This window comes from Chelon labrosus, assembly GCF_963514085.1.
Source record: "Chelon labrosus genome assembly, chromosome: 5".
Classification (NCBI taxonomy): Eukaryota; Metazoa; Chordata; class Actinopteri; order Mugiliformes; family Mugilidae; genus Chelon; species Chelon labrosus.
In genome coordinates, this window is record NC_140341.1 from 12140545 (window position 1) to 12164822 (window position 24278).

Consider the following 24278-nt stretch of genomic DNA (forward strand, 5'->3'; position numbering starts at 1 on the left):
TCTTCTGCCTAGTTAAAAAAAAACAAGTCAACTGGGTTCACTCAAGAGCAGAGGGAGTAAATTTACTGAGCTCAGCAACGCACAAGCAGCACGACTGCTGCCCAAGCGGCCCCCTGGGTGGCTCTCAGCTTTTATGCTCTATCTCCCTTGATGAACCAACTGAGACCAGGTGCACTCAATCATCTATACTGTACTGGGGAATGAGGGAAAGGCTGCACCTGGACAAAAAAGAGAGAAAAGACAACAAACCTTCACCCACAAAACATGTTCTGAAACGCTCTCTAAATGTAATTTATCAAACTGTATATTAACCTACAATGATGGATACAGCTGCAAAACACACCCTTGGTATTTAATTGTGAATTAAATAGTCATTTCTTTTATTGGCAGAGTAGTTTGTTATGTCTGTGAAGGTACTAATTAATGCATGTCCTATGAATTCAAACTTTGTACATACTTCATTCTTTGGAAAGAACTGGTAGCTCTTGAGCACCTCGTTGGAGTTCCCCATTCCAAACTGACTCCGTAGAAAAATATAATAAATAATGGGTCTAACAAAGATATAAAAGATGTCTATAAAGATATGCTTGCTGCATCTCTGTCGATCTGCATACTTCTGAGGTCAGTTGATACCAATCTAATCTGCTAGACGTGAATCTACATCACACATTTGAGCTATTATAAGATCCAACTTGGAGGATGTGTTCCTCTCTTCAGCGATTCTCCACTTTCGGTCATGTGTTGTTACAGTTAGTTGTCAGAGTTTCACATTTCACGTTGTCTCAGCGTTGCATTACTTTGTGTTCGTATGGACTCTCCTGTCTAATTAACACCTCAGCGGTGGTTGCTAACGAGAAGTGACTCTCGTTCAGTTTGTCCACCAGATTTGCCATCCAATTCGTTCATTAATCTCTTAGAGCTACTAGTAACAATAATTAAACGCTCAGTTGAAGTTGGATTTGGGTTGAATCTTCGCGTTTTACAATAATTTACTTTAATTTTCCCATCAAAAAGAGTCACTGATCATCTTCCTAAAGTGATATTTAAAGCTAGAGCTGTCGATAAATCCCATTTATCTTGATCATTTAGTTTAAAAATACCTTTCAGAACCCACCTTCCTCCCATGCAGCAGTGTACCCCATGTCAGCTGGGATATATAATGCAGTGAGGAGATAGAGGGTCTTTCTGTGGACACAAGATGGAACAAGTACGTGAACTGGGTTTGATAAAATCCACAGGGACGCGTGAGTTAACAGTTGTGGTCTTGGCTGGTGTGACCTGCTCTTGAATGGTGAGCTCTCGTTTTAATTGAGTTAGTCCGGGCTCGGTTGGTATTCCGGTCAGTGGGTCAGTGCCTGCAGCCAGGCCTCTCTCTTGGGTCGTTCGCTAAAGCGATGTTCTATCGTCGAGTGTTCAAATCACAACGTTTAATTGGCCTCCAGCCCCCTGGACAGGAGCCAATTACATATCCCTGGATCTTTTGCTCTCCATTTATACTATTCTTTTGTTCCCCGCCTCTTTTTTTGCTCATTGTTTACATTGCTGTCTTCCCACTCCAATCAGTTGGATTAAAATTCCTTCACATTTCGAGGCAAATCTTTTCAGAAGACATTGTCAGAGTCATTACACCCACCGCCACTAAGGTCATTTTGACCATAAATGGAGATTTCACATGAACCCAGAGTAGTGGGGAAAAGATCTTAAACTTCTCTGGCATAAAACTGAAGAAAACATGAAAGAAAAGGAGATTTTGGTGATGCTAGGAAATGAGCAACAAAGACTCTCTGTTAGAGAACAAGTCACGGTATATTCTGAAAGTCTAAATTACAACATGAAAGAGTGCAGAAAGGTTAAAAAGCCGAGGGTTCCCATTATACTGCTGAGCCGGGGAGTTCTGAGATTTATTTCTATTCCCACGGTGTTGATTTTTGAGGGAGACATGTGTTGCTGGTATTTGTTCCTACACTGATCCCTCATTCAGTTTAAAATTGCTAGAAAGATAAAGGAATGTTTATTAAGATCGCCATCACATAATCGGATAATCCCCCTCAGTGCCTTTCACGGTATAATGGGGCTCTGTCGTCCTCGGACAGAGCACCTATTATGTCATCAAAAAAGGGACGATTAGGAGACGAAAGGGGAGATGAAAGCGAGGGCACCAACTACCTGTTCACAAAGGCCGTAATTTTTACCGGTAATTAAAGGCTTACATTTCCCTGACGGATCATCAGGGGCCACAGAACAAACGATGAGAAGGAGCAACAGAGAGGAAAAGAAGCAGGATTCTCTTCTGTTAAAAGCTCTCAGGCTTGTAATGGTAATTAAGGGCTTGTCTCTGGAGAGGGGACGATATTAGAACTGAAGAGAAGCTGAGGTGGCGGAGGGGGTGGGCCCCAACTCTTTTATGTTCTCGTTGCCTTTACTCATTCCTCCTCTTATTCTGCCCAAATCCTCCAATCCGCCCTTTCACTGTACTTCTCACCCCTCTGGTCCCCCCACCTCACACCAACCTGCACTTTTCCGCAATGCAGAGTAAAATGTAATCAGTTCAGCCTATTGTTATTGTTCCACATCAGCTCGCTGCTATGCCACGAAGAAGAAGCCTTACAAGGAGGGCTTCTTTGCAGATGCAGGGATTCTAAAATATCTGAATACCTGATCGGTAAAACTGTATTCTTCTTGTGTGGACCCGGAGCTTTGTTTTGGCCCTTTTCCAATTAGAGCCCACATGATTGCTGCTCACTATCGACATACATTGACAGAGGTCCTGATGTGGCACAGTGCCTGTCTTTACTGTATATTCTGTCCTGACGGAGCCTACAGAGCTGCTGCTGCTGCTGCTGCTACCCGGCACAGTAGGCGTAGTCATGGTAACCTGCAGGCAGCTGAAGAAAAGAAATGTTGACAGACAGATTCTGACTTTTCCGAGCTTATTGTCCCGTTCCTGATACGACCAGGAAACAGTGATCGCACCTGCACGGTTATGGTCCTCTAGAGATGCCCCGTCCTGCGCTGAGAGATGAGCACGGACAAGAAGCGGGATTAGATATTTTTGGTGCAAGGAACTGCCATGAGAATTCAGAGGAATGGCAAGGGGATGCCGGTAGTTGTCGCTCACTGGCTTTTCTCAGTGCTCATCTCACTTTCTTTCTTTCTTTCTTTCCCTCGACAAGAGCTGTGTATTTTATGAAAGTGTGCCACAATATGACTGCAGGGTAAATCTGAGCCTGCATGTAGTTTACGCACTCTCAGAAAATGTATGTACAGTAGTATATGCAGCATACACTGGGGACTTCTCCACTGCCACCTTCCATAAGATTCATCAATTTTTAACCCCACATGTGCATGTACCTCCATCTGCTGCACGTGCACACACACACAGACACACATGGTATATATTTAATGTAGTGAAAAGCAATCTCAAATGCCTCACAAACCACCAGCCAGTCTGAAGGCAATTTGAAATGTATCGTCATTTCGTTGTCCAAAGCCACAAGTGCCTGTGTGTTCCTCGTCTTGTTCACCGTCTCATCCTGCAGAAAATAGGGATTACACAGTACCGTGTGCACTTTTTCATGCTTGTTTCACACCTTGTGGGGGAAGAGTCATGAGTGACAGGACTTGTATCAGATTCTCCTACAGCGTTATCCACAGGAAATCTTCACCAACACACTCTCTCACTCTCTCTTCTTTCACTTCTTCTTCACGCACACTCACATATACAGTATGCATACACACACTGGAGCTTTCTGCTCAGGCATTTTAATGAAAGCTTAAAATACCCAAGCCCTGAAATTAAAGTCAGGTGTCAAAGACTAGGCTGTGGAATATCAATGTTTGGCATGAAAACCGTGTTCAGTATCACCACTTTTGATCATCTCTCACCGCAGATGAAGAATTATATGGAATGAGGAAAACAGTATTATCATGCCGGAGCGGCAAGGTGCAAATACTGCTTACCGCAACACAAATAACTGTTTGGCGTCAAAAATAGATGAAGCCTTTTGAGGATTAACTTTATTTTTGTGGGTATGGGGGAAGTCTCAAAATTATTTCACAAAGTACCAAGACATGGTTTAATTTTGTAACACGTTGTGCAGCTATTGAGGCCATTTTCTACATTCAACAAAGCTTGCCCAGTTATAGAAATACTAATTTTAAATGATTAATTGAGAGTTATTAGTGTATTATGGCTGTAGCAAGGTGGTGATAAACCAAAGGTACTTCTCCATTACAATCCATTATCTATTAAGATTATTATACAAAAAAAGAAACTCAAATCGATGCTTATTTATGGCTTCTTCCTCCACAACTTTCTCTGTACAGATTGATGCTCAGTATGTTGAGAGTTTGTAGAAAGCTGTCTCCATATTCATCTGCTCTACTGTAAGTTTGAGACATGTACATATGGGCCAGCCAATGTGAAAGCCAATTATCACGGCCTAAAAAAACAAATTATAAGAGTGTCAGTTTGAAATCTTCAGTGCACATGCTGTACTCCAGACAGACGGAGGCTGTGATACTTTAGCATGTTTGAATTTAATTTATCCGGTATGAGCGAGAAGGAGTGACTAAGCGTGTTTCTTTCGTAGCCTTTTTGTGTGTGTGTGTGTGTGCATGTGTGTGCACTTGTCAACCAGCAGTACAGGGGACTTTGGCGTCATTACACACTCACAAACAGGGGACTCCACGTTGAACAGGGGACATTTTTCAAGTCCCCTGTTAGTTATGCTTTAAATCAAGCTAAAATCATGTCTAAGACGCTCTGGTGAAAATTTGTAATATTAAGCAAAGTGGGGACTTGCAGTGTGTGTGTATGTGTGTGGTTTAATGGTTATTTTTTCTCCTCACTGTCTGGATGTCGTCTTCATTTTGTTGTATCATATCGTATTACAAGTAAGAGTCCTCTTAAAACTGGAGCAGCACTAGGAGACGGTTCACGCAGCTGTTACCCTTGGTAACATCCTGTCTTTGGATGAGTGCACTGGGAAGGCTGGTGGGAACAAGCGGACCTGTTAAAATGAGACTAGTTTTCTAATTCCGGTTCTTTTACATCTCATGTACCACAAACTCTCAGATTGCACCATTTTGCAGGATCCTGGTGTTTTATTGTGCAGGGTTTAATGAGATTTAACCCATGTTTTGTGTCTGGAAAAGGCATAATCAGTGTATTTATTTATATAAACTTCTACAAAATGCATGCAATCTTCATAGATTTCCACAAGTTAAATGAAAACTGAATAGATGCTTCCGATGACCTCAGCTTCCATCTTCCTGTGCCTTCCCTCCCACTTGCACAGGGTGAAAACAAAAAATCAAACAAATGAGCAAAGTGCACTTCAAGGTGAGAAAAAGACCAACACATAATAGCGCTTCTTGTGCCAGACTTTAACCTACCTTGAAAGTAAAGTGCTAAGAGAAAGAGCACCAGGTTGTGCTGTAGACCGGAGTGTGTTATGGAACATCAAACCCACTCTGACCATGATTATTTCAAAAGGCTCTCCAGATTGTTGCGTATTCTACAAATAAAACATGATGGTGGCTGTCACACACAAAGAAACACACAATCCGACTCTGCTCCGAGCGGCGTCATGAAAAAGAGAAGGAATATTCTAGGAGAATGAGAGATCTGAGTGAAAGGAAAGAAGTGACATGACATGCATGTGTGTGTCTGCTCTAATCATGTTTGTGTGTGCATGGTTTTATTGGACTGCTTTTTTTTCCCCCCTCCCTCCCTGCCTGTCTGTTCGTTCATCTGTACTTCTGCCGGCGAATCTGTCAATCTCGCTGTGCGCTCTGTGCATCTGTGCTGAGTTTGGACAGCATCTGCAGAGTGTTTTCTGTGCAAGGTTTGTTTTCCTCTCCTCTGGCTTGGAAAGTATTCCTCTGTGTGAATCTGATTGCCAGCTCTGTGAAGCCTAATTATCCCAAATACTGTGAAATCAGCTAAACATGCACCAAGAGTTGATGCGAATCAAATTTATGACCCCGCGCAGCACGCATCATTTTAGAGTCGCTCAGAATCCGATTGCGGTTCCTGCTCTTACTCGGTCGTTCACTCAGTCATTTACCAACTCGTTTGTTTATTCAGTTCTCTGGTCACAGTGAAGAAAGCTCAGCTCTACCTCAAGGTTTGTTTTCTTTCCACTGCCTTTCATTGGTGTGTCATGTAATAATTTGTGATTTGAAGCCATAATGTGGTTTTCTGTTTATGACCTTGTATGCCAAATTAAAATCATGCGGTGTACTTATACCTGCTGTTAGTCACTCCAAGGATTACTATTTTGGCTTTGCACACAGAAAACAAAATCTCCACCTCTAAAGCTCACATATTAAGTCAGTATATCTTCCTTAATGTGAATAAAAAAAAACTAAAAAAACAGCACTGGAGGTTATGTACGAGATTATTTGCAGTGACTTTCCGGAGTCTCTGCTGATTGCTTGGTAACCTCACAGTCAGTGTGCCCAAACTTGTGAGTCATAATGAGTAAATTACTCAACGTTAGAGATCTTTGTGAGTGGATTTGCTTTAACCTTTGGGCTCGTTTTGTCTGGTTCCTGTCTTTATCTTAAATTAAACTAACACATTGTTGGCTGTGACTTCATACCATTCAGAAGGTGTGTACACACAGGAAGTGACTAGCAGTGATGTGGTGAAGAGGCCGTAAGACGTCAATGCAATTAATGAAACTGTAGCAAAGATAGAGGAAGTTAATAGCAATGTGGACTGGTATCTAGTTGGTCTAATCTCGACGTGATACAGGCGACGTCCTACGAGAGCATCAGAGTTCACCGCAATGTCCATGAGTTTGGTTCCTATCACCAAATTAACCAATAGGGCTCGTAGCATCAGTTGAACCCAGATGGAGCGGCAGCGTAATTATCTATGTATGTCACTGTGTTTTCTTTTCAAATAGACAGAGATGACAGCAAGACTAGCAATATTTTTATGTTCTGTTTGTTCTGCTCGGAAACATTTGCGGTGGGAAATACACAAGAAAGTTACCTAGGCAACCAGAGCCTGGATTATCCACCAGCGACCAGCTGTCAACTATAAAACAATGGACCGTTGCCTTAGGATGTGGCTAGACATGGGAGTGGTATCAATTTTCCTATCTAACTCTCTTGCCAGGCAGCAAAAGCGCATATTTTCCAAAGTGCCCAAAGAGGATTTGACAGCACTCCTGTGACTAATGAAGGTGTTTTGCTAAGTGCCTACGAAAGAATTTTTTGAGAAAGAATGAGGTGAACACATTTGTCTTACTATGGAAACTCCAGGTTCAGCTTTTCAGATAGTCAGATGAAAGAATCCTGCTGCAGAGACTCACAGCACAAAGGCTTCACTACAAAAGGACCGGATCTGCAGTAGCAGTCTGTACAACTTGACCCGTCACCTCAGCTGCATAATTAGGGTTGAGAATTAGTCTTAGATTATGCTTTTCTCCACCAAATATTGGATTCTGGACCACAGCTGTTATCAGTCTGTGTGGAAGACTCTCAGAGACACTGGCCGAAGTCAAAGGAAGGGAAGCTTTTAAGTCTCATTTCCATCAGGCGCCGTGACCAACTCTCTGCCGGGGGGAGGATGTCAATCACTCAGATTACATGGATTTGTTCCACACCCACGCGCATGTGAAGGCAGAAGCGGCACACAAAGACGTGCACATATAAAGAAACACACACTCATGAAAACACTTAATCATGCTCTTGTGCTGTACAAGGCGCACATTCAGTCAGCGGGGGATATTTTTCACACCTCATCTTGCCAAGTCTTGTAATGGCACATTTATTTGTGAACTACTTCAATACATGAAACAGGGGTTTAAAATTTTGAATTTTAACCCAACGCTGACTGCATGTTAATACACATGATGCTTTATTTGTTCGGTGTAATAGGTTTGTGGATTTTCCTCATCTACGGTTGTCTTTTTCTAAAGTGGATACACAGGCTTTTAATTACCCAGGCTTCAGACATTCGTTCATTCATTCATTCGGGAGCTCGTTTTCTCTTTTTCCAGCAACATAGAGTCATTTACTAAGGCAAAGAGAGAAAAACAACCAAGAAAGGGATATGATAACAGAGAAAGCTTGTTGTTGTAGTTGATTAATCCATTAGAAAGACTCATTTATTAGAAAAATAAATTAAATGTGAGTAAAACTTTCAAATAAGGTTAATATCAGATATGCAAATTATGTAACTACATGTTAATGTATGTACCAGAACCTGAACCATGAACCTGTCTTTCACAAACATTTATAAATCAGTATTTTCTGCATAATAATTCTCCTTCATCCGTTCCTGTGAGTTACTAAGGGTTACGAACTGCTCCAAGACTATTAATAGATCATAATAATAATGACACTGCTGTGGGCTTTGACGGCAGGAGAGAATAGAGGGGTTTAAAAAGCCGCTCCTCCTCCTTTGTAACTTGATAGTACAGGAATTATTCACCTCATTGTTCCAGTCCCGCTTAATAGTCTTCGTACCATCTGCTCCAAGTTCAACCAGCCTTACATCACGGTAGTCTGCGCTATGACAGAGCCATGCCAGGCTTATGTAAGACCTCCCTCTCTCTGCCTGGCTAATATATTTGAAGATATTTTTCGGCAGCCTCTCAACACACACCTCCAATTGCTTTCTGCGCCGACAGTAAACTGCAGCCGGAGTCATATATGTTTAACGGGAACTTAACACAAACGTGGTGCTTCAGCCGTGCACTGGAAGGTTCTGGGCTCTAAAGGGAGGGCAGAAGAACTGGCCATGGATGTATTAATAGAGCTGGATAATATATAGCAGAGTCAACCTTGCTGCAGTTTTATCCCCGTGGCTAACGGCGGTGTGACGACATGTCTGTAAATTGAATATTTTAAATGGCACACATGACGTTATTATGTGTTTCATTAATATAATAAATTATGTTACATTTAAATTAATTTAATAATTACATTTTATACGTAGTATTATTTTATTTTAAGGCCCGGTGTGTATGATTTAGTGGTAATCTATTAGCAGAAATTGAAAAAATAGCATTCATAGTTATGGTTTCATTATAGTATCTAATCGCCTGTAACTACAAATCATCAATTTTGCTGTCTTAGAATGAGCACCGCACATCTGCACAGGAAGCCCGTCGTCTTCCATGTGTCAGGGCCACGTAGTGTCTGTTATTTTTAAGTTCAGTTTTCCGTCCTCTTTTCATCACTTCCTGTTTTGTCTACTGAAGTCTGTCTTCCTGTCTAGTTCTGTCTGTGATTGCTTTCCCCGCCCTAATGTGTTTTAAGTTGTGTTCCCCATTCCTCCTGTGTCAGATCGTCTTGTAGGATTTCCTTAAGTGTCCCAGCCAGTTTCTTCTTCAAGTCTTCTTGTTGTGACTTTAGCTATTCTATACTACCTGAGTTTTTGCCTGCTGGACCTCTGTACCTTAGCCTGAATCCTGATTTCCTGGTTTTGACCCTGCATTTGATTAAACTACCTCTGAGCCTGCCTGATCCCTGACTCCTCCATTGGTGTCCACCTGATTTGTACGTGATACCATGCAGCCTCCGATGTTGCACTGCCATGTTTCTACAGTGGCACAAAACAGACATAGTTGCAATCCTCAGCCTCACCCCTAGGTGTCACTAAATTCTACACATTCGTCCTTTAAAAATAACAATGAGACTGAAATTGGCAGTTCATCCCTCATTATTTATAAATACTTTCCAAGAGTAAACTTTCAGTTTTGTTTTCTGAGCCAACATGGACCAGAAGAACTCCATCTGCTTATAAAAAAATGATGTCCAAATCTTTAATAAAGCACCTTGTGTTGTTGTTTTGCCCGGTAGCTATTTTTATGTGTGACATCCTCTCACTTTAAAGAGTGTGGGACAAGCAAACAAGGCTAGAGGAAGAAACACTTCCCAAATCATGTGGCAAGGTCCAATCGGAAATGAATAAACTGAATTATTTTTGGTGCATGTATGAATAAGCAATTTGTTGGAATGGACTGGAACACAATGTCCAGCGCTGACAAAATGTCTGTGAATGTGATTATCGTGATGATGCAGGTGCAACACCACCCACTGGTGTGAAGAAGTAACAAAGGTGGCTGTAAGAGCTTTTGGAGGAGTGCTGCATTTGGATTAGAATGAGACAGCAGGAGGCTTTCAACAGTTTCCTGTGATTCCCAGGCAGCTCAGTAGAAACTTCCTCTCCAGGCAGCGGCTCCTGGCAGCGTGGCATTCCTAGTTTACAATTGATCTAAGGGATAAACTAACAGCATGGTGCAGATTTATAAACGGAGGAAAAGGTAAATGCGGCATCCGTTACAGACACAGAGATTGTAGAATATGTACAGTATGGTTACGCTGGATTTTTGCTTTACAAATCCTTACGTCCGACTGTATAGTAAAGTACTGCCTCACTGAAACCCGTGTGTGTGTGTATGTGTGGGTAATCACGAGCAGGAGGGTCCTATTTTGTAGGTACAGCGTGTAGCCTTTGTAGAGGCCGGCTGTGCACAAATACCAAGCGGAGAGTGGCTGTTGAACTTTGGAAATGCCAGCCACTGCTCCTCACAGACAGTACCATCAGTTCATTCCTGAGTGTCCTCCCATTCTCCTTCCCTGCTTGCCTTAAAACTTTCCTTGTGCAGCGAGTGACCTGGTGCAATCTTTTGAAGATGTGTCGTCTGTGGACATGAAGAGCACACAGGATACGGGCCCCTTAGTTCAAAGACAAACAGTCTTTTAAAAATAACCTTGCTAGTATTGATCTGAAGACGTGTGACCTGTGACACATCTTGTCAGTGGTGTGCAGTGGGTCCAAAGGGCGTCGGTGAATGTCCAGGAAAATAGCAACCACTTTATAATGTAATGCAAGAAAACTGTCTCGGCATACATATGTTTAATTTTGATTGTGTCAGAAAGGATTTGATTTAAACATAGTTAGTTTTTAAGGTGTTAAGTACCAGTGCTTCCCTTTGATTGCCTAAACAAACTGCGCAGAGCTGTCCATGGTGCTGTAATAATGATAATCTGGATTAACTAACACATGCCCCACACCAGCACAGTTTACCTTGCACTCCTGCTCATAAATCCTGCTGTGAAACAGGGAGAAAACATGCATTTTTCATACCAAATGACGTACCTCGAAGCAATTCACAGCACAGACTCTCGGGAGAGGAGCCTCCTGCACCATGCAGCTTGCCGTATGTGCTGTGTGTTGTTTACATGTTGCTGTGTGGTTTGCTGGGGGGCAGCTGCATATGATTACTGCACCCTAGGCCCTTTCACAGTGCCACTTCGGTGGAGTGCAGAATAAACATGTGCATAGTATGTGCCATCAATGCTTTATTTTATTGTATGCAGAGTTTGTGGACATTGAAGGTCTTCCATGAGTAGTAAAAACTGGCCTGTTTATGACATCTCTAATCCGCTCACACCAATGCTGCATGTAACATTTGGTTTATATATTTCACTTTTTATCTGTAGTTCATTTCATCTTTCTGAAATAACAAAATAACACCAGGAGCGTTATTGTAATAAATCTGAAGGAAAAGATTTTAATTGGTTTTGGAGTTTATAAGAGGATAATGCATCCATTCACAGAACAAAGGTCACACTGGTTTCCCAATGACAATTACAATTACTTCTTCTTTGGCATATCAACTCTCAGCAAAGTGCAGTTGTTGACTCCTGACCTTCCTTCGTACCTAGCGTCAGCTCTAAATAAAATAATGTTATTGTCTGTCGCTTCACACTTCCCTTTGCCATATTTTCTCACACGGTCTCGAGGGGGTTGTCGGGAAGCTCTTGAGTGCCCTCATGTGTTCATTATTGTTCACTTGCTTCCAGATCATTGCACTGTACTCTATGTGTGTGCCGTTGACCAAACGATCAAAACATTGCCAAACACGCTGCCCTTGACAGTGTGTGAAGGACTGTCTGCTTTAATTTCAGCTGCACATCCCCCATGGTTAGTTGACGGTGGGCAAATGTCAAACTTACATTTTCTCTCATGCGACCGTAATTGACAAGAATTTTGAGTGTGTGTTTGTCAATGTAATGTCAATGTGGACAAGCGTATGTATGATGCGCAGACTGAAGAAGTGGTAAATGCACGTCACCCCTTGTCACTGATAAATGTTTTTGTTTAAGTCATTGACTTTGAAGGCGCCAGTTTGATACGACACGATATTTTAATGGCTGTGCACATGAAACGCGTGCCTTTAACAAGACAGCAGGGCTATCAAGCATGACAACATGATGTCTCTTGTCTTCGCAGGGAGTGCTTTGAACCTCACTTGCCGGGCCTTTTTCGGCTACAGCGGTGACGTTAGCCCGCTCATCTACTGGATGAAGGGGGAGAAGTTCATAGAGGACCTTGACGAAGAGAGAGTCCAGGAGAGCGACATCAAGTAAGAAACACGCGCCCCGGATTGGAAATCTTTTCGCCGGACTTGGCAGTAATGAGGAATTAATGGCAGATGTGGATAAATTCACCGCAAAATATTAACGGACGACACCAATGGTTTTGCACGTTTTAGCCCATTAACTCCAAATTGCGTTCGCTAAACCGGGCGCTTTAGAGAGATTTATTCTCTGCTTTCCGAGCAGCTGCTGTTTTCAATTTATTTCGCCATGGCGTGAACATCATGCGAGGTTTGGAAGCTGTTTTAGGAGATTATTCATTGACTTTGTCACCTATATATATATATTTTTTTTGTTTAAACTACATTATTATTATATACAAACAAAATCAACTGAATAATAATAAATAGTACCACTATGGTCATGAAATGAAAATACTAAAAAGTCCGATGTTTTCATCAAAACAAAAGAAACCTATTCAACATGGCAGTTCTATCTTATTCTCACAACATCCATTGCATGTATGTCTGTTTCGACGTGAGATCTCTCCTCTCTTGCTTTCTTTTAAAATTTCTTCCATTTCTCAATAAGATTAAGAATAAATTTGTGAATTATTTATTCCCAATCAAAATCAAGGATCAATGGGTGTCAGGGTGTCATATGCTCTTCAGTATTTTATTTGTAATACTGAGAAGGAAAGGATCATTCTAAAATACTTACATTTAGCATAGTGGAAAATAATCCTTTTCCGTATGACGTGCAGTTTTTAAATTAAGAACTTGAGTAAATGACGTTGTATTTTGTGTTGTTTCTGTTTCTTTGCATGGCCAGGACTTTTTCTTTATGTCTGCATCAAAACAGTGTGCCCGTTTCTTGATTAACACTCACCACCACATCCACAAATCTATGTCCTGCGAATTCATCTTCAAAGAAGACGCTGAAAACATTTTTTTTTTTTTCTCAAACCACTTGTGTTCCTTTCCCTCTCTTTTGATCTTATGCAACGTTATGAAGCTTCCCCCAACAAGCCTCACTTTCTCTGGGCTTTCAGACATTTAAAACAAGCCCATCTTCATGTCTCTCTCTCTCTCTCCAAGTGGTGAAACACATTTAAACAAGTCCGTTCGCCGGTCCATGCGCATGTTTCCCATTAGGGCTGTTTGGAGAGGCTGCAGCTCTGGGGAGACAGCCCTGTCAGATGGTTAACAACTGCCATTTTTCACACCGCCGCCACTATTGCTATCTCCCTTGCTGCACCCACCTATAGCGGCATGCAGATGGGCCGTGAGGAGGGGAGCTGGGAGGGGAGGGGAGGGGAGGGAGAGCTGGAGGAAAGAGAGAGGTAGCAGACATGGAAGGAGCGAAAAGGAGAAAGGGAATATGGTACAAGTCACTGAGGAGTAAAGAAAGACACATCTGTGATAGTGAGTTTTCTTGTGCACTGATATGAATGTGCAACAGAAACAAATCTCTGTTAAACCACCCTCTCTGCCTCTCTCTCCTTCTTTCTCTTCCGCCATTATTCCCTGACATCGGGATTCCCCCACTCACTGGCTGAGGGGTTATCTTTTCAATAATTCATTCTGATATTTTTTAATGCAGTAGATCAATAATATATTCGATCATCCACCTTCTGTTGCCTCCTTCGGCTTTTTGCAGACCCAGCCAGTGCCTCGGTTTTACTTCCCTGGCCCAGTATATGCGTTACACAAAGAAGGAGAACAATGGAAAGAAAGGGAAGGAGAAGGAGTGTTTCCCCTGAAGTCAAGCTCTCTCCCTTTGAGGAGATTCAGAGGCCACGTTTCTAAGGGTTACCCCTCGCCATCAGGTTGGCAACCGTGCACACTTTTAGCTTTATCACGGATATATATCTGCAACCCAACTTAGAAAACTGAACTTCTACATTCTTTTATTTACCCGACTCTGGGCTTATTGATTTGGAGGAATTCATTTCTATTGAAACCCTAGCCCATAAATTCTCATTTGTGCCACCGGGACAGGGCCGGTGCTTGGCGTTATCATAGCATGGATGAGTGGCCATTAGCATAGCACGCACAGATTAATAAATTAGCAAAACAAATGTGGCTCAGCATAATAAAGGAGGCAATCGATAATTTATTGAGCAAGTTCAGTTGGTGTTTTGCAGGCGTTCGTTGAAGTGAGCGTGTAAAAGGACTGAATGCGTTGGAAATTGATCACTAAACAGCAGGGTTCTGCTAATGAGGGAGGGAGAGAGCATAGAAGGAAAGGTGCCTGCAGCGGCTATAGGTTGAGAACAAGTTTGTGATTTACTCGATTTGCTACGGTTGTAAACTCCCAAAGAAAAGCAGACTGTATCTAATTCGAACTCACACTTTCAAGCCCAGCTCTTTTTGCTCTTTGTGCTTTCATTCAATTCTCACCTGCATCTGTTTGCCTCACCTGGACCTGGAAACAAATCATAGGTCTTCACCCTCTCCTCCAGAGGTTCAGGGTGGTCATTATCCATCTAGGTTGTATGGCAGCGGGCTGTGATGGCTCACACAGTGTGATAATGTGAAACGGGAGGCTTCAAAGTAACCACCACTCCCTGGAGAGACATGAATTATTCCCATGCCTCCTTCTCTCAGCAACCCCAGCCCCTATCCTACAGCACAGCAAACTCAATACCATCACCACAGCCTCTCAACACACACACACACATACACGCCATGATACACTTTCAATTACTGACGCCAAATCCACCCAACATGCTGTCCTTATGTGCAGTTTATCGGCTTGAAGGCGAGAGAGAAGTGAGATGCTTGAGAGTCATTATCCCCCTACACGCTCGCGCACGCATACACAGTTTTCCTCTCCTCGTCGATGATGCATGCACACACAAACAGAGGAGGTCTTTTTCTCATTTGCGCTTTGTTTCCCTCCAAAGTGTCATTTGTGCTGAGGGTGCTGTAAAAGTAGGCTAAGTAGTGTGTCTAAGGTATGAGGGAGCATTATCTCCCCATCCTCTCCTCCATCAGGCTCAACCAGCCCGGCGGGGGACACTCATTTACTTTATGGAATATTACTTTCTCTCCTTCTCGCCGTTACCATGGCAGCCGCTATAAAAAGATTTTCTTCTCATCGCCATTATTTGATTTGCCCCCCGCACAAGCTGAGGAAGATCCCTTATTGATTTTCATTTCTCATATGTTTTGAGCGCAGAGAAAGAAATTAACATACCGAGAAGTACTTAAGGTAACACAGTGGGGGATTCATCAAGACGCATTTGTACCGCAGAAGCACACTGTTTAGGGGTGAATTTGTGCGAATCGCGAATTTTAACTGATGACTTTTGAAACCCTATCGCATCATACTGTTTGTAACAGATCAGAGGCCTCTGTTTTCTAAATTGTTGCTACAGTTTTCCCTGTTTTGTTTTTCTTTCAGGCTTGTCAAGGAGCATCTCGGAGAACAGGAAGTGGCCATTTCCTTGACTATTGACTCTTTGGAAGAGGAAGACTTGGGAAACTATTCCTGTTATGTGGAAAACGGTAACGGCCGTCGCCAAGCTACCGTCCAGCTTTTCAAGAGGGGTAAGGCCTCGCTGACAAATTCAAGAGTTGTTAACCTCATTAACATTCTTCTTTTGCATTTTATTTCCCCAATAAGAGTTTTTTCTCTTATAAAAGTCACCTCAATCCGCCCTATCTCATCGTAGAGTCTGTATCAGCTCGTTCCAGCTCTCTGAAAACCGTGTGATAAATAAAATAATCAAAGCCTGGCTGCAGCGTTTCATCAAATGGAAATATCCTGGAAGTCTTGTGCGTTATTGGGAACACATTTCCCCAAGCTTTGTATTACATTCGGTTGTGTCATTTCTCCTACATGTGCCTCAGTAGCTGTGCAGCTATTTTGGCTCCCTAGCATGACTCGTCTGGAGCTGTTTTCATGCTTTCTGGTTGTCACCCTCGAAGAGAGGTAATTTGATGGCTGTTTAAACAGCAAATTGGTCCTGAGCTTTTCCCAACAGGCCAATAAGTCCGGCATACAATTACATTTTAAGTCCTTGCATGTCTGTTTCCCCCCGCTTTAATCTCTGTCTCTGTGATCGCTCTTTGTAGACGGCGCAATTCCATTTGAGTGGTTTCTGCAGACTGTAGACAGCTTCATTTAACTCTCTTTGTCAAAGCAGCAGTTCTGAGGAGAGGCATGCAAAGAAATACTTCAGTTCCAGCTCTCTCCCTCTCGCTCTTTCTCTCTGTCTGTGTCATTCTCATCCACATTAGTCTGATGTTTATTTCATATTCCCCCTTCAAGCATGCATCAGTCATAAGCCTTGCAGCAGGTCTGATGTCTGCAGGGCGCCTTTCCTTCCGTCTCATCAAAGAGAGAAATTAAAAGAGAGCAGGCAGAAAGGAAGTGCTGGTCAGTGAAATATAAACAGCTTGGAGAGTGAAGATGATTGCTGATAATGAGTTAGAAGCATTGAAATCATGGAGAAGGCCAATGAATAGTCTATGAGAGAGATAGTGCTGTTTATGTGAGGCATTACATGTTGTTTATGGAAAAACAACGTACCAAGTGATTGAGAAATCTGCCTTCTCACATCAAAGAGGCAGTTTAAGATTTTGCAACTTATATTCTTTGTGATTTAAACAATTAGCGAGGTTTAGATGTGCTGGCAGGGGGGGGGGGGGGGGGGTTTCCTCACCTACGAACAGAGCCAGGCCAGATGTTTGCCATGTTTGCAGTCAGCATGCTAAGCTAAGCTATCTACAGACAATAACGCATATTTAGAGGTAATATGTGAGATGGGGAGGTGCAGTCATTAGCTCTGTCGCCTCACAGCAACAAGTTCAAATCCAACAACGGTTCAAATCCACATCATGCAGAAAATGAGTTTGCAAGTCCCTCCCTGTGCTTCTGTGGGTCTTCCCAGCTTTCTCCCGCATGCACGCTAGGCTAGGTCACTTTCACATTACCATGTTAATTGGGTGATGCTGTAGGTGTGTTAGCCCTGTGATGGACCGGTGACCTGCACAGTGTGCATCCAGCCTCTGGCCCAGTGACAGCTGGGATAGGCTCTAGCTGCTTGTGACCTTCTCCACATTTGGCTGGAGTGATCCTCTAACTTTCTAAATTTCACCGAGACAAATAGGCGTGCTCTATTAAATGTTTATTATTTAGTCTGACTTAAAGTTAAAAGAAAGTCAGAACGATTCTATAGAAAGTCTACTTGGAGGTCAAATAACTTTCAATAACAAATAAGATCCAGGGATTTCACACTGATTCTATAATGACGTTAAAGATACCCCTTTCCTGTATCTGTGAGAGTGCATTGTGGTTGCCATGGCAGCCGAGCAGGGCTACAGCCCACGGTGTGACAGTGATATAAGGTGAACCTGATCTAGCTGAGCCAACCAGGTAAATGCTGCTTTAATACACACCATAACTCATCTTTCCCTAAGCTGGGTCTCTGGGGAGATGGTGAGGAGATAATGGAGAAGAGAAATGAATGGAGAGACAGAGAGAAAGGAGGAGGAGGAGGAGGAGGGGAGAGAAGAGGGAGAAGGGAGTGACAGTGAGATGGGTAAGCTAAAGCCTCTTGTTTTGAAAATGCCTCCGTCCATGTCCAGAGTTGTCACAATCCCAGTATGGACGGCAGCCAAAGTGCAGAGCCGTGTCATTGTGTGCCGCTCCAAAGAAATTAACCCAATTTCTCATTATCTCGTTTTTTTTTTTTTCTTCCTTGTGTCTCCTTGCAATGTGCCCTCTCATTTTTCTCAAACTCATTATGAGCCTCATGTCTCTGAAGATTGATTCTGCTTTGCGCTGAGCTGAGCTCCGAAAATGCTGATGATTGTCCTGCTTTCCAGGAAATGTGAATGTGTCCTTTAAGTGCTTTGTAATAGAAAATGATGAACAAAGACGACGACATTCGAGTCTGATCTGGTTTCAGAATAAATAAACTCCACTGTAAATGGAGTTTGTACCTGTTTTGATTATTCTCTTGGTGTGTATGTGTTGTCCTCAGCAGAGCTCATGTACACTGTGGAGCTGGCAGGGGGGCTGGGAGCGATCCTGCTGCTACTCATCTTTCTCATCTCCCTCTACAAATGCTACAAGATTGAGCTGATGCTCTTCTATAGGAGGCACTTTGGCAGTGAGGACGTCGATGGAGGTAAAGGCAACACGATGCATTTTAAAAAACACCTCTCTTTGTCTCGTAGCCTTTTACCCTAAACCTTGTTCCCACCCATTTTACCAGACCCGTGTCATTCAAAAGTCAAGCCTTTGTTGGTTCGTTGCCATAAATGTGAGTGTGTTCAGTTTGTTTGCCAGTGTGCATAAGGTTTTATTTATCTCTGCGTGCGTGTTCTGTCAGAGCCTCCATCCAAAACAGACTCTCTCGTAGATACAGATGTCTTCTCCACTTCTGTCTCAGTGACAGCAGCACATTTCCTCCTGCTGCTTGTTTGGCATAGAGGTGAATACGGTTGTGTATGTACATCGCCGCCATGGCTGCATAGGGGGGGAGAGAGGAGACAGATTTTCAATTTGTTGCCCATTTAAAAAGAGATCAGTCTCAATATGTCATGGAATGATGCCCACCCTCCGCCGTCGAAGGCCAGATAGCAGCGCACAGGGACTAGAGAGTCTCGAAGCGTCTTCCCAGAGCGACGAATAGGAGCGTAACCAGCCTGAAATTGGAGGGCAACTTTTTGCTTCCTCCACAGAACTTTTGCTTCAGCTGAGAATCCGTCTGTTTGTGTACCTGTGTCTTCCCTTTGTGCTTTGTTTTTTTGACTCTCTCTGCTTTCTTTTCAAAAATTCCCAAAAAGATTGAACTCGCTGGATTGTTTCTGCAGCGCCATGAATTATCTATTATACGGTTTTGTTGACTCAAACTTCCACATGATTGAATCATACCATCAGGGACCGCTGATACAAGCTGTTTTTTGATTTTCCAACTTTGCTAGGTGGTTAATTTGCAAGGTTGGTTTGCTAATTTGAAAGCGCCGTTTGATGTTTGGAGCCTATCGAGCACAGCCCTGGCCTTTCCAGAGAGTTTCAAAGCTGCGCATGCTCCTCAAAGAGTTTTTTATTTATTTTTTTTGAAAGAGCCCATCTTCCCTTTTTGGCTGGCCCACATTCCAGTTTCTACAGAGCGTAATGACTAGGACTTACTGAACATGTCACCGGTACTGTGTTTTTTTTTTTCCTATTGTCTATTTTCTGCCTTTTCAGTTCTTCCCACTGTCTTCTGGGAAATCATTTTGAGGTGGAGAAGACGGTATTGCTCGAATCTTGTGTCGGATATTTTTGTATCTACCCCAATTTATTTCTAATATACACTACATGGCCAAATGTATGTGACACCAGTGGGAACAGTTTTTTTTTTTTCAGATGCAGTTGGCCACTGACTTCCAAGTGAGCATGCTAAGCACAAAGCATTTAGACATTATGTTTGGAGATGTATAATGCCAGTTAAACATCCAGAAAAGAAATGATTTGCTGAGTTTGGATGGGAAGAATTTGACTGGGCTGCGAGCCAGGCCCTATCGCTAAGCATTAGTGGCCAACTTCCCAACTCTTCACCATGTTCTTGCGGCTTAATGGAAGTAAATCCCAGCAGACAGGTTCTGAAACTCTACGGGAAAGGTCAGAGAGTGGAGACTGTTATAGCGGCCTTTTACAGAAAGCGACGCGTGGGTACAGAGGGTATAGAAAAAGTAAACTAATGCAGTGAAGTATCACATTGTCTGTGTGAATGGAAGCTTCATTTTAAAATCAAGTCAGACTACAGACTGCATCAGAAAATAAAATATACATTTTCTGGAGACTGACTTGCTCTGCAAACCTCAGTTCTGTTCTTTTTTTTTATCTTTTATAATCTACCTGGAAACCTTTAGATGCTCTGATTTTATGAGAAGGACTTATTGCTTGACAGCTACAATTAAAAACATTTTAAAATGCATCAATACTTTCTGTCGCCTTTACTTTCTGAATTCTGTGACAGACGGACCTAATGTGAGAGAATCACAAACGTGCTAAAGCAATTCTGACACCAAAATACTTTGTGTTATTTTGTGTTAGTAGTAGTAGTTTTAATTATTCATAATACTGTGAAAGTCAAACAGATGAAAAGTATGATTTTGGAATTAAATGTTAATCAAGAATATGGGTTTAATGTTCAGGTGTCCACATGCTTTTGTCCAATCATTAAAGTTTTCGACTGAGCTTCCAAGACTCGAGCTGCTGAACTTTGATTTGTTCAGTGCATATCTTATGAACCACTCTCAGCAGTTTCTTTCTGTTTTTCAGAAAATAAAGACTACGACGCGTATCTGTCCTACACCAAAGTGGACCCTGACCAGTGGAGTCAGGAGACCAGGGAGGAGGAGCGCTTCGCCCTGGAGATCCTCCCAGACGTCCTGGAGAAACATTATGGCTACAAACTCTTCATCCCAGATCGAGACCTCATCCCAACAGGAAGTAAGCGCTGCGACCGTGTGTGCTGTACACGTGCCCGAGTCCATATATATGTCTTACTGTCGAGAAGTGTAAAGCCTGTGTGTTTGTTATCACTGCGTCGCCGCAGTGTTGGGCTCATACACTTTGTCATAGTTTGCAGTGTATGTCGTGTGTCCTCAGTGTTGTTTTTCACTGTCAACGTCTCGTGCTTCGACATTTTGTGCTGTTAGCGTAAATTCAACTGGAGGAAAACCACACTCATCAGTGCTGAACAGATGAGGGGATGAGGGGAAAGGCAATATTCAGTCCAATACTGTCAACAAGAACAATTTTTTTCTAATATCCTCTCAAACCTCTCAGGATAAAAATGGAAGATAGAGCCTTTCTCGGCAGCAGTTCCCATAATGTGTGCTACAGACGTGGGAATACAGTATATAGTGTGTACCAGGAGCTGATATATATTGAACAAATATATCATCCTCCCTGGTTTTCATCCATGCATTAATAAACCCATGAAAATTCTGTCTGAACGTATTCTCATGCGTGCTAACTCTGCTTAGTAATCTGCCTGTGCCGGCGGTGCACAGTGCGCTCTAGTTAGTAGCGATCCTGTGTGTTTGTACTTTAGGCTTCATGTGGAACAGATAAAACGCGAACACGTCCTAGTTGGTCCAGACAGAATTAAACATCAACCGGAAATGTGTGAAGGCTCTGAGTCCTGCTGACTGAGCCGCCGCCTCTGTACTTTAATCAAAAAAAAAAAAAAAAAGATTGCTGCCAGGATAAGTGCCAAGTAAAATCATTGTAGATGAATGTCTAATCAGGGGAACGTGGTATCTCAATTGATTGTATGTGAAATAAAAAGACGAGCGAGAGGAGACGTAGCCACTTTTTCACGACTGTTGAGCATGTTTCTGTGTCTGTACTGTGTTCTGCCTGTGACCTGAATGTTAAAATGTTTATGTTTAGGTCTCACCAATGAGCATTACCAGGATGACACACGACTCTTTGGAGGTACTCGCCCTCAGTCTTTTCCTCTTGCATCAGCTGCTTTCATAAACATGCTCCTAGGACGTTTCAGAGAGACGCTTAGAGTGGCACCATCGTGAGATCTGACATATCAGGTCAATAGAGAAACTCAGCCTAATGCTATAGAATCTGCTGCTTTAGCAACAACTGGCCACCATTTAGAGCCATGTGGATCTACGCTCCAGAATACTGGTTGCAATATGTAGAAAAACACTGCAAACAATGCATATTCAACACCATACTTTAAGATATGTATCTACACACATATCTATTCACTATGTCTTCCTGCCCACCAAAAGCTACAGACAGAAATGTGTTTCTAGACCAGATGCTATCCACTTGTCATTGTCTTGTGTTTTGTGTCTGATGCTATATGTTCATGCATCATTAAGTGTTGTGGACGTCATTAAATGATATCAAAACATGCTCAGTGTGCATCATTGAACTGTTTTGCAAATCTTATGAATTTCTGTCCTGTTCGTTCTTTACTTTTTTTGTTTCCTGCAGCCTACATAGAGGACGTGGCGCGCTGCGTAGACCAGAGCAAACGCCTCATTATAGTCATGACACCCAACTATGTGGTGCGACGGGGCTGGAGCATCTTTGAGCTGGAGACGCGACTGCGCAACATGCTGGTGACTGGTGAGATCAAAGTCATCCTGATCGAGTGTGCCGAGTTGCGCGGCATCATGAACTACCAGGAAGTGGAGGCTCTTAAACATACCATTAAAACCCTCACCGTCATCAAGTGGCGCGGACCCAAAAGCAACAAGCTCAACTCCAAGTTTTGGAAGCAGCTGCAGTACGAGATGCCGTTCAGGCGCACGGAGGCCATGCTCACTCATGAGCCGGCGCTGGACGTCAGCGAGCAGGGCCCTTTTGGGGAGCTGCAGACCGTCTCAGCCATATCCATGGCAGCTGCCACCTCCACCGCCATGGCCACCGCCCACCCAGAGCTGCGCTCCTCATTCCACAACACCTACCACACCACCATGAGGCAGAAACACTACTACCGCAGCTACGAGTACGACTTACCTCCAGGAGGGACCCTGCCACCTCTCTCCTCTCTGGGGAACCAGCACACCTACTGCAACATCCCTCTAACACTGCTGAACGGTCAGAGGCCTCCAGGAAAGAGCCGAGAACACAGCCTGGAGGAGGCGCACGCCAACAACGCCATGCTCCCTCTGCTGCCAAGAGAAACCAGCATCTCCAGCGTCATCTGGTAATGATGAACAGACTCGGCATCAGCTTTAGGAACGAAGAGTCGGGGTCAGATGTGAGTAGGCTCAGTCTGGTAGTGTGGAGTCGTGATTATGGCAAAAAAAAAAAAAAAAAAGTCCATCCATTTGCCTCCAGCTGTTGTGAAACAACAGCAGTTAATGGAGGTACAGCAGGTTTTTGGAGACATTTTCCCTTGTTTTTGAAGAGGACCGCACCTCTTTTACACAGGACGTTTTCTATGTGGAACTACAGGGGATAACATGAAAACACTGTTTCACTGACTAGCGAGAAACGGACTTGCAAGAACTCCACATTAAAGGATGAACACACTATGGCAATTGTGCACACACATGCATATACATACACACAAAAATGTGCATACATACAAACAAAAGGAAAACAGGGTCTGTACATATAGTTCAATTTATTTGTAGCATCAGTGTTTTCCTGTTTTGTTCTTTTGTTTGTTTTATTCAATCATGTTAGTTGCCTTCTCTACTGTAGAATTTTGCTTTAACTTGTTACACAGAGTTGTATATTTTTTATTGTTTTGTTATTTTTTTCTTTTTAGTTTTTTATTCTTATTTTAACACGCTTGTTTGGAGAGCCAGTATGTCACGTACCTGCGCCGCTGTGTTTTTTTGTTTGTTTGTTTTTGAAATCTTTGTGTAGTTTAAGAGAACATTTTTAAAACTTTTGGGAAATCGCCTGGACATTTCAGGAACCTTGAGGAGCCGACACTTGTTTTTGTTTACCTGTAAAAGGTGTATCTAGTTTAAAAGGAAACTCTCTTTTAAAAAATCATAGAATATGCAAAAAGAAGGAGGAGATGGCAAAAATATATCGCCCTGCGGGACCGAGGAGGAGTGGTTGGGGAGCAGTGCTAGTCCTCTCCAATCAGATAGACCGACAGACTGGCAGATCTCTCTCTAAAGCTTCATATTTTCTATTGAAACAAACAGCCTTGCTGTTTTAGAGTGATAGTGAAATGCCTCACCTTAAAAAGAAATCTGTAGATTATTTTAAAAAGAATTCTATTTTTATAACAGAAAAGAGTTTGCTTGAGAAGTCATACTTATTTGCATTTCATCTTCCATAGAAAGAGGATTTGTGTATAAGTGTTATGCCGGTTTTGTACACTTGCAACGTGGTTCTTGGTTTGTTAAGAGATTAAGGTGGCTTTTGAATCCCACATGACAAAATATGTCCTCTACTGTTCTCGATTCAAAAGTGAAGCA

General features: G+C 42.7%; 1 protein-coding gene across 1 annotated transcript in view; it reads left to right on the forward strand.

The window, feature by feature from the left end:
- il1rapl1a (interleukin 1 receptor accessory protein-like 1a) overlaps window positions 1-23105 on the forward strand; it is a gene marked incomplete at its 5' end in the record, with an annotated part of 122958 nt that extends 99853 nt beyond the window's left edge. Inside the window, 5 exons of the mRNA XM_084544855.1 lie at window positions 12266-12398; window positions 15760-15905; window positions 18350-18493; window positions 20638-20808; window positions 22324-23105. Coding sequence (XP_084400981.1) covers window positions 12266-12398; window positions 15760-15905; window positions 18350-18493; window positions 20638-20808; window positions 22324-23045 — 1316 coding nt within the window. The 3' untranslated portion in view covers window positions 23046-23105. The remainder of the gene's footprint in view (window positions 1-12265; window positions 12399-15759; window positions 15906-18349; window positions 18494-20637; window positions 20809-22323) is intronic.
- Between the last annotated feature and the right edge of the window lie 1173 nt (window positions 23106-24278).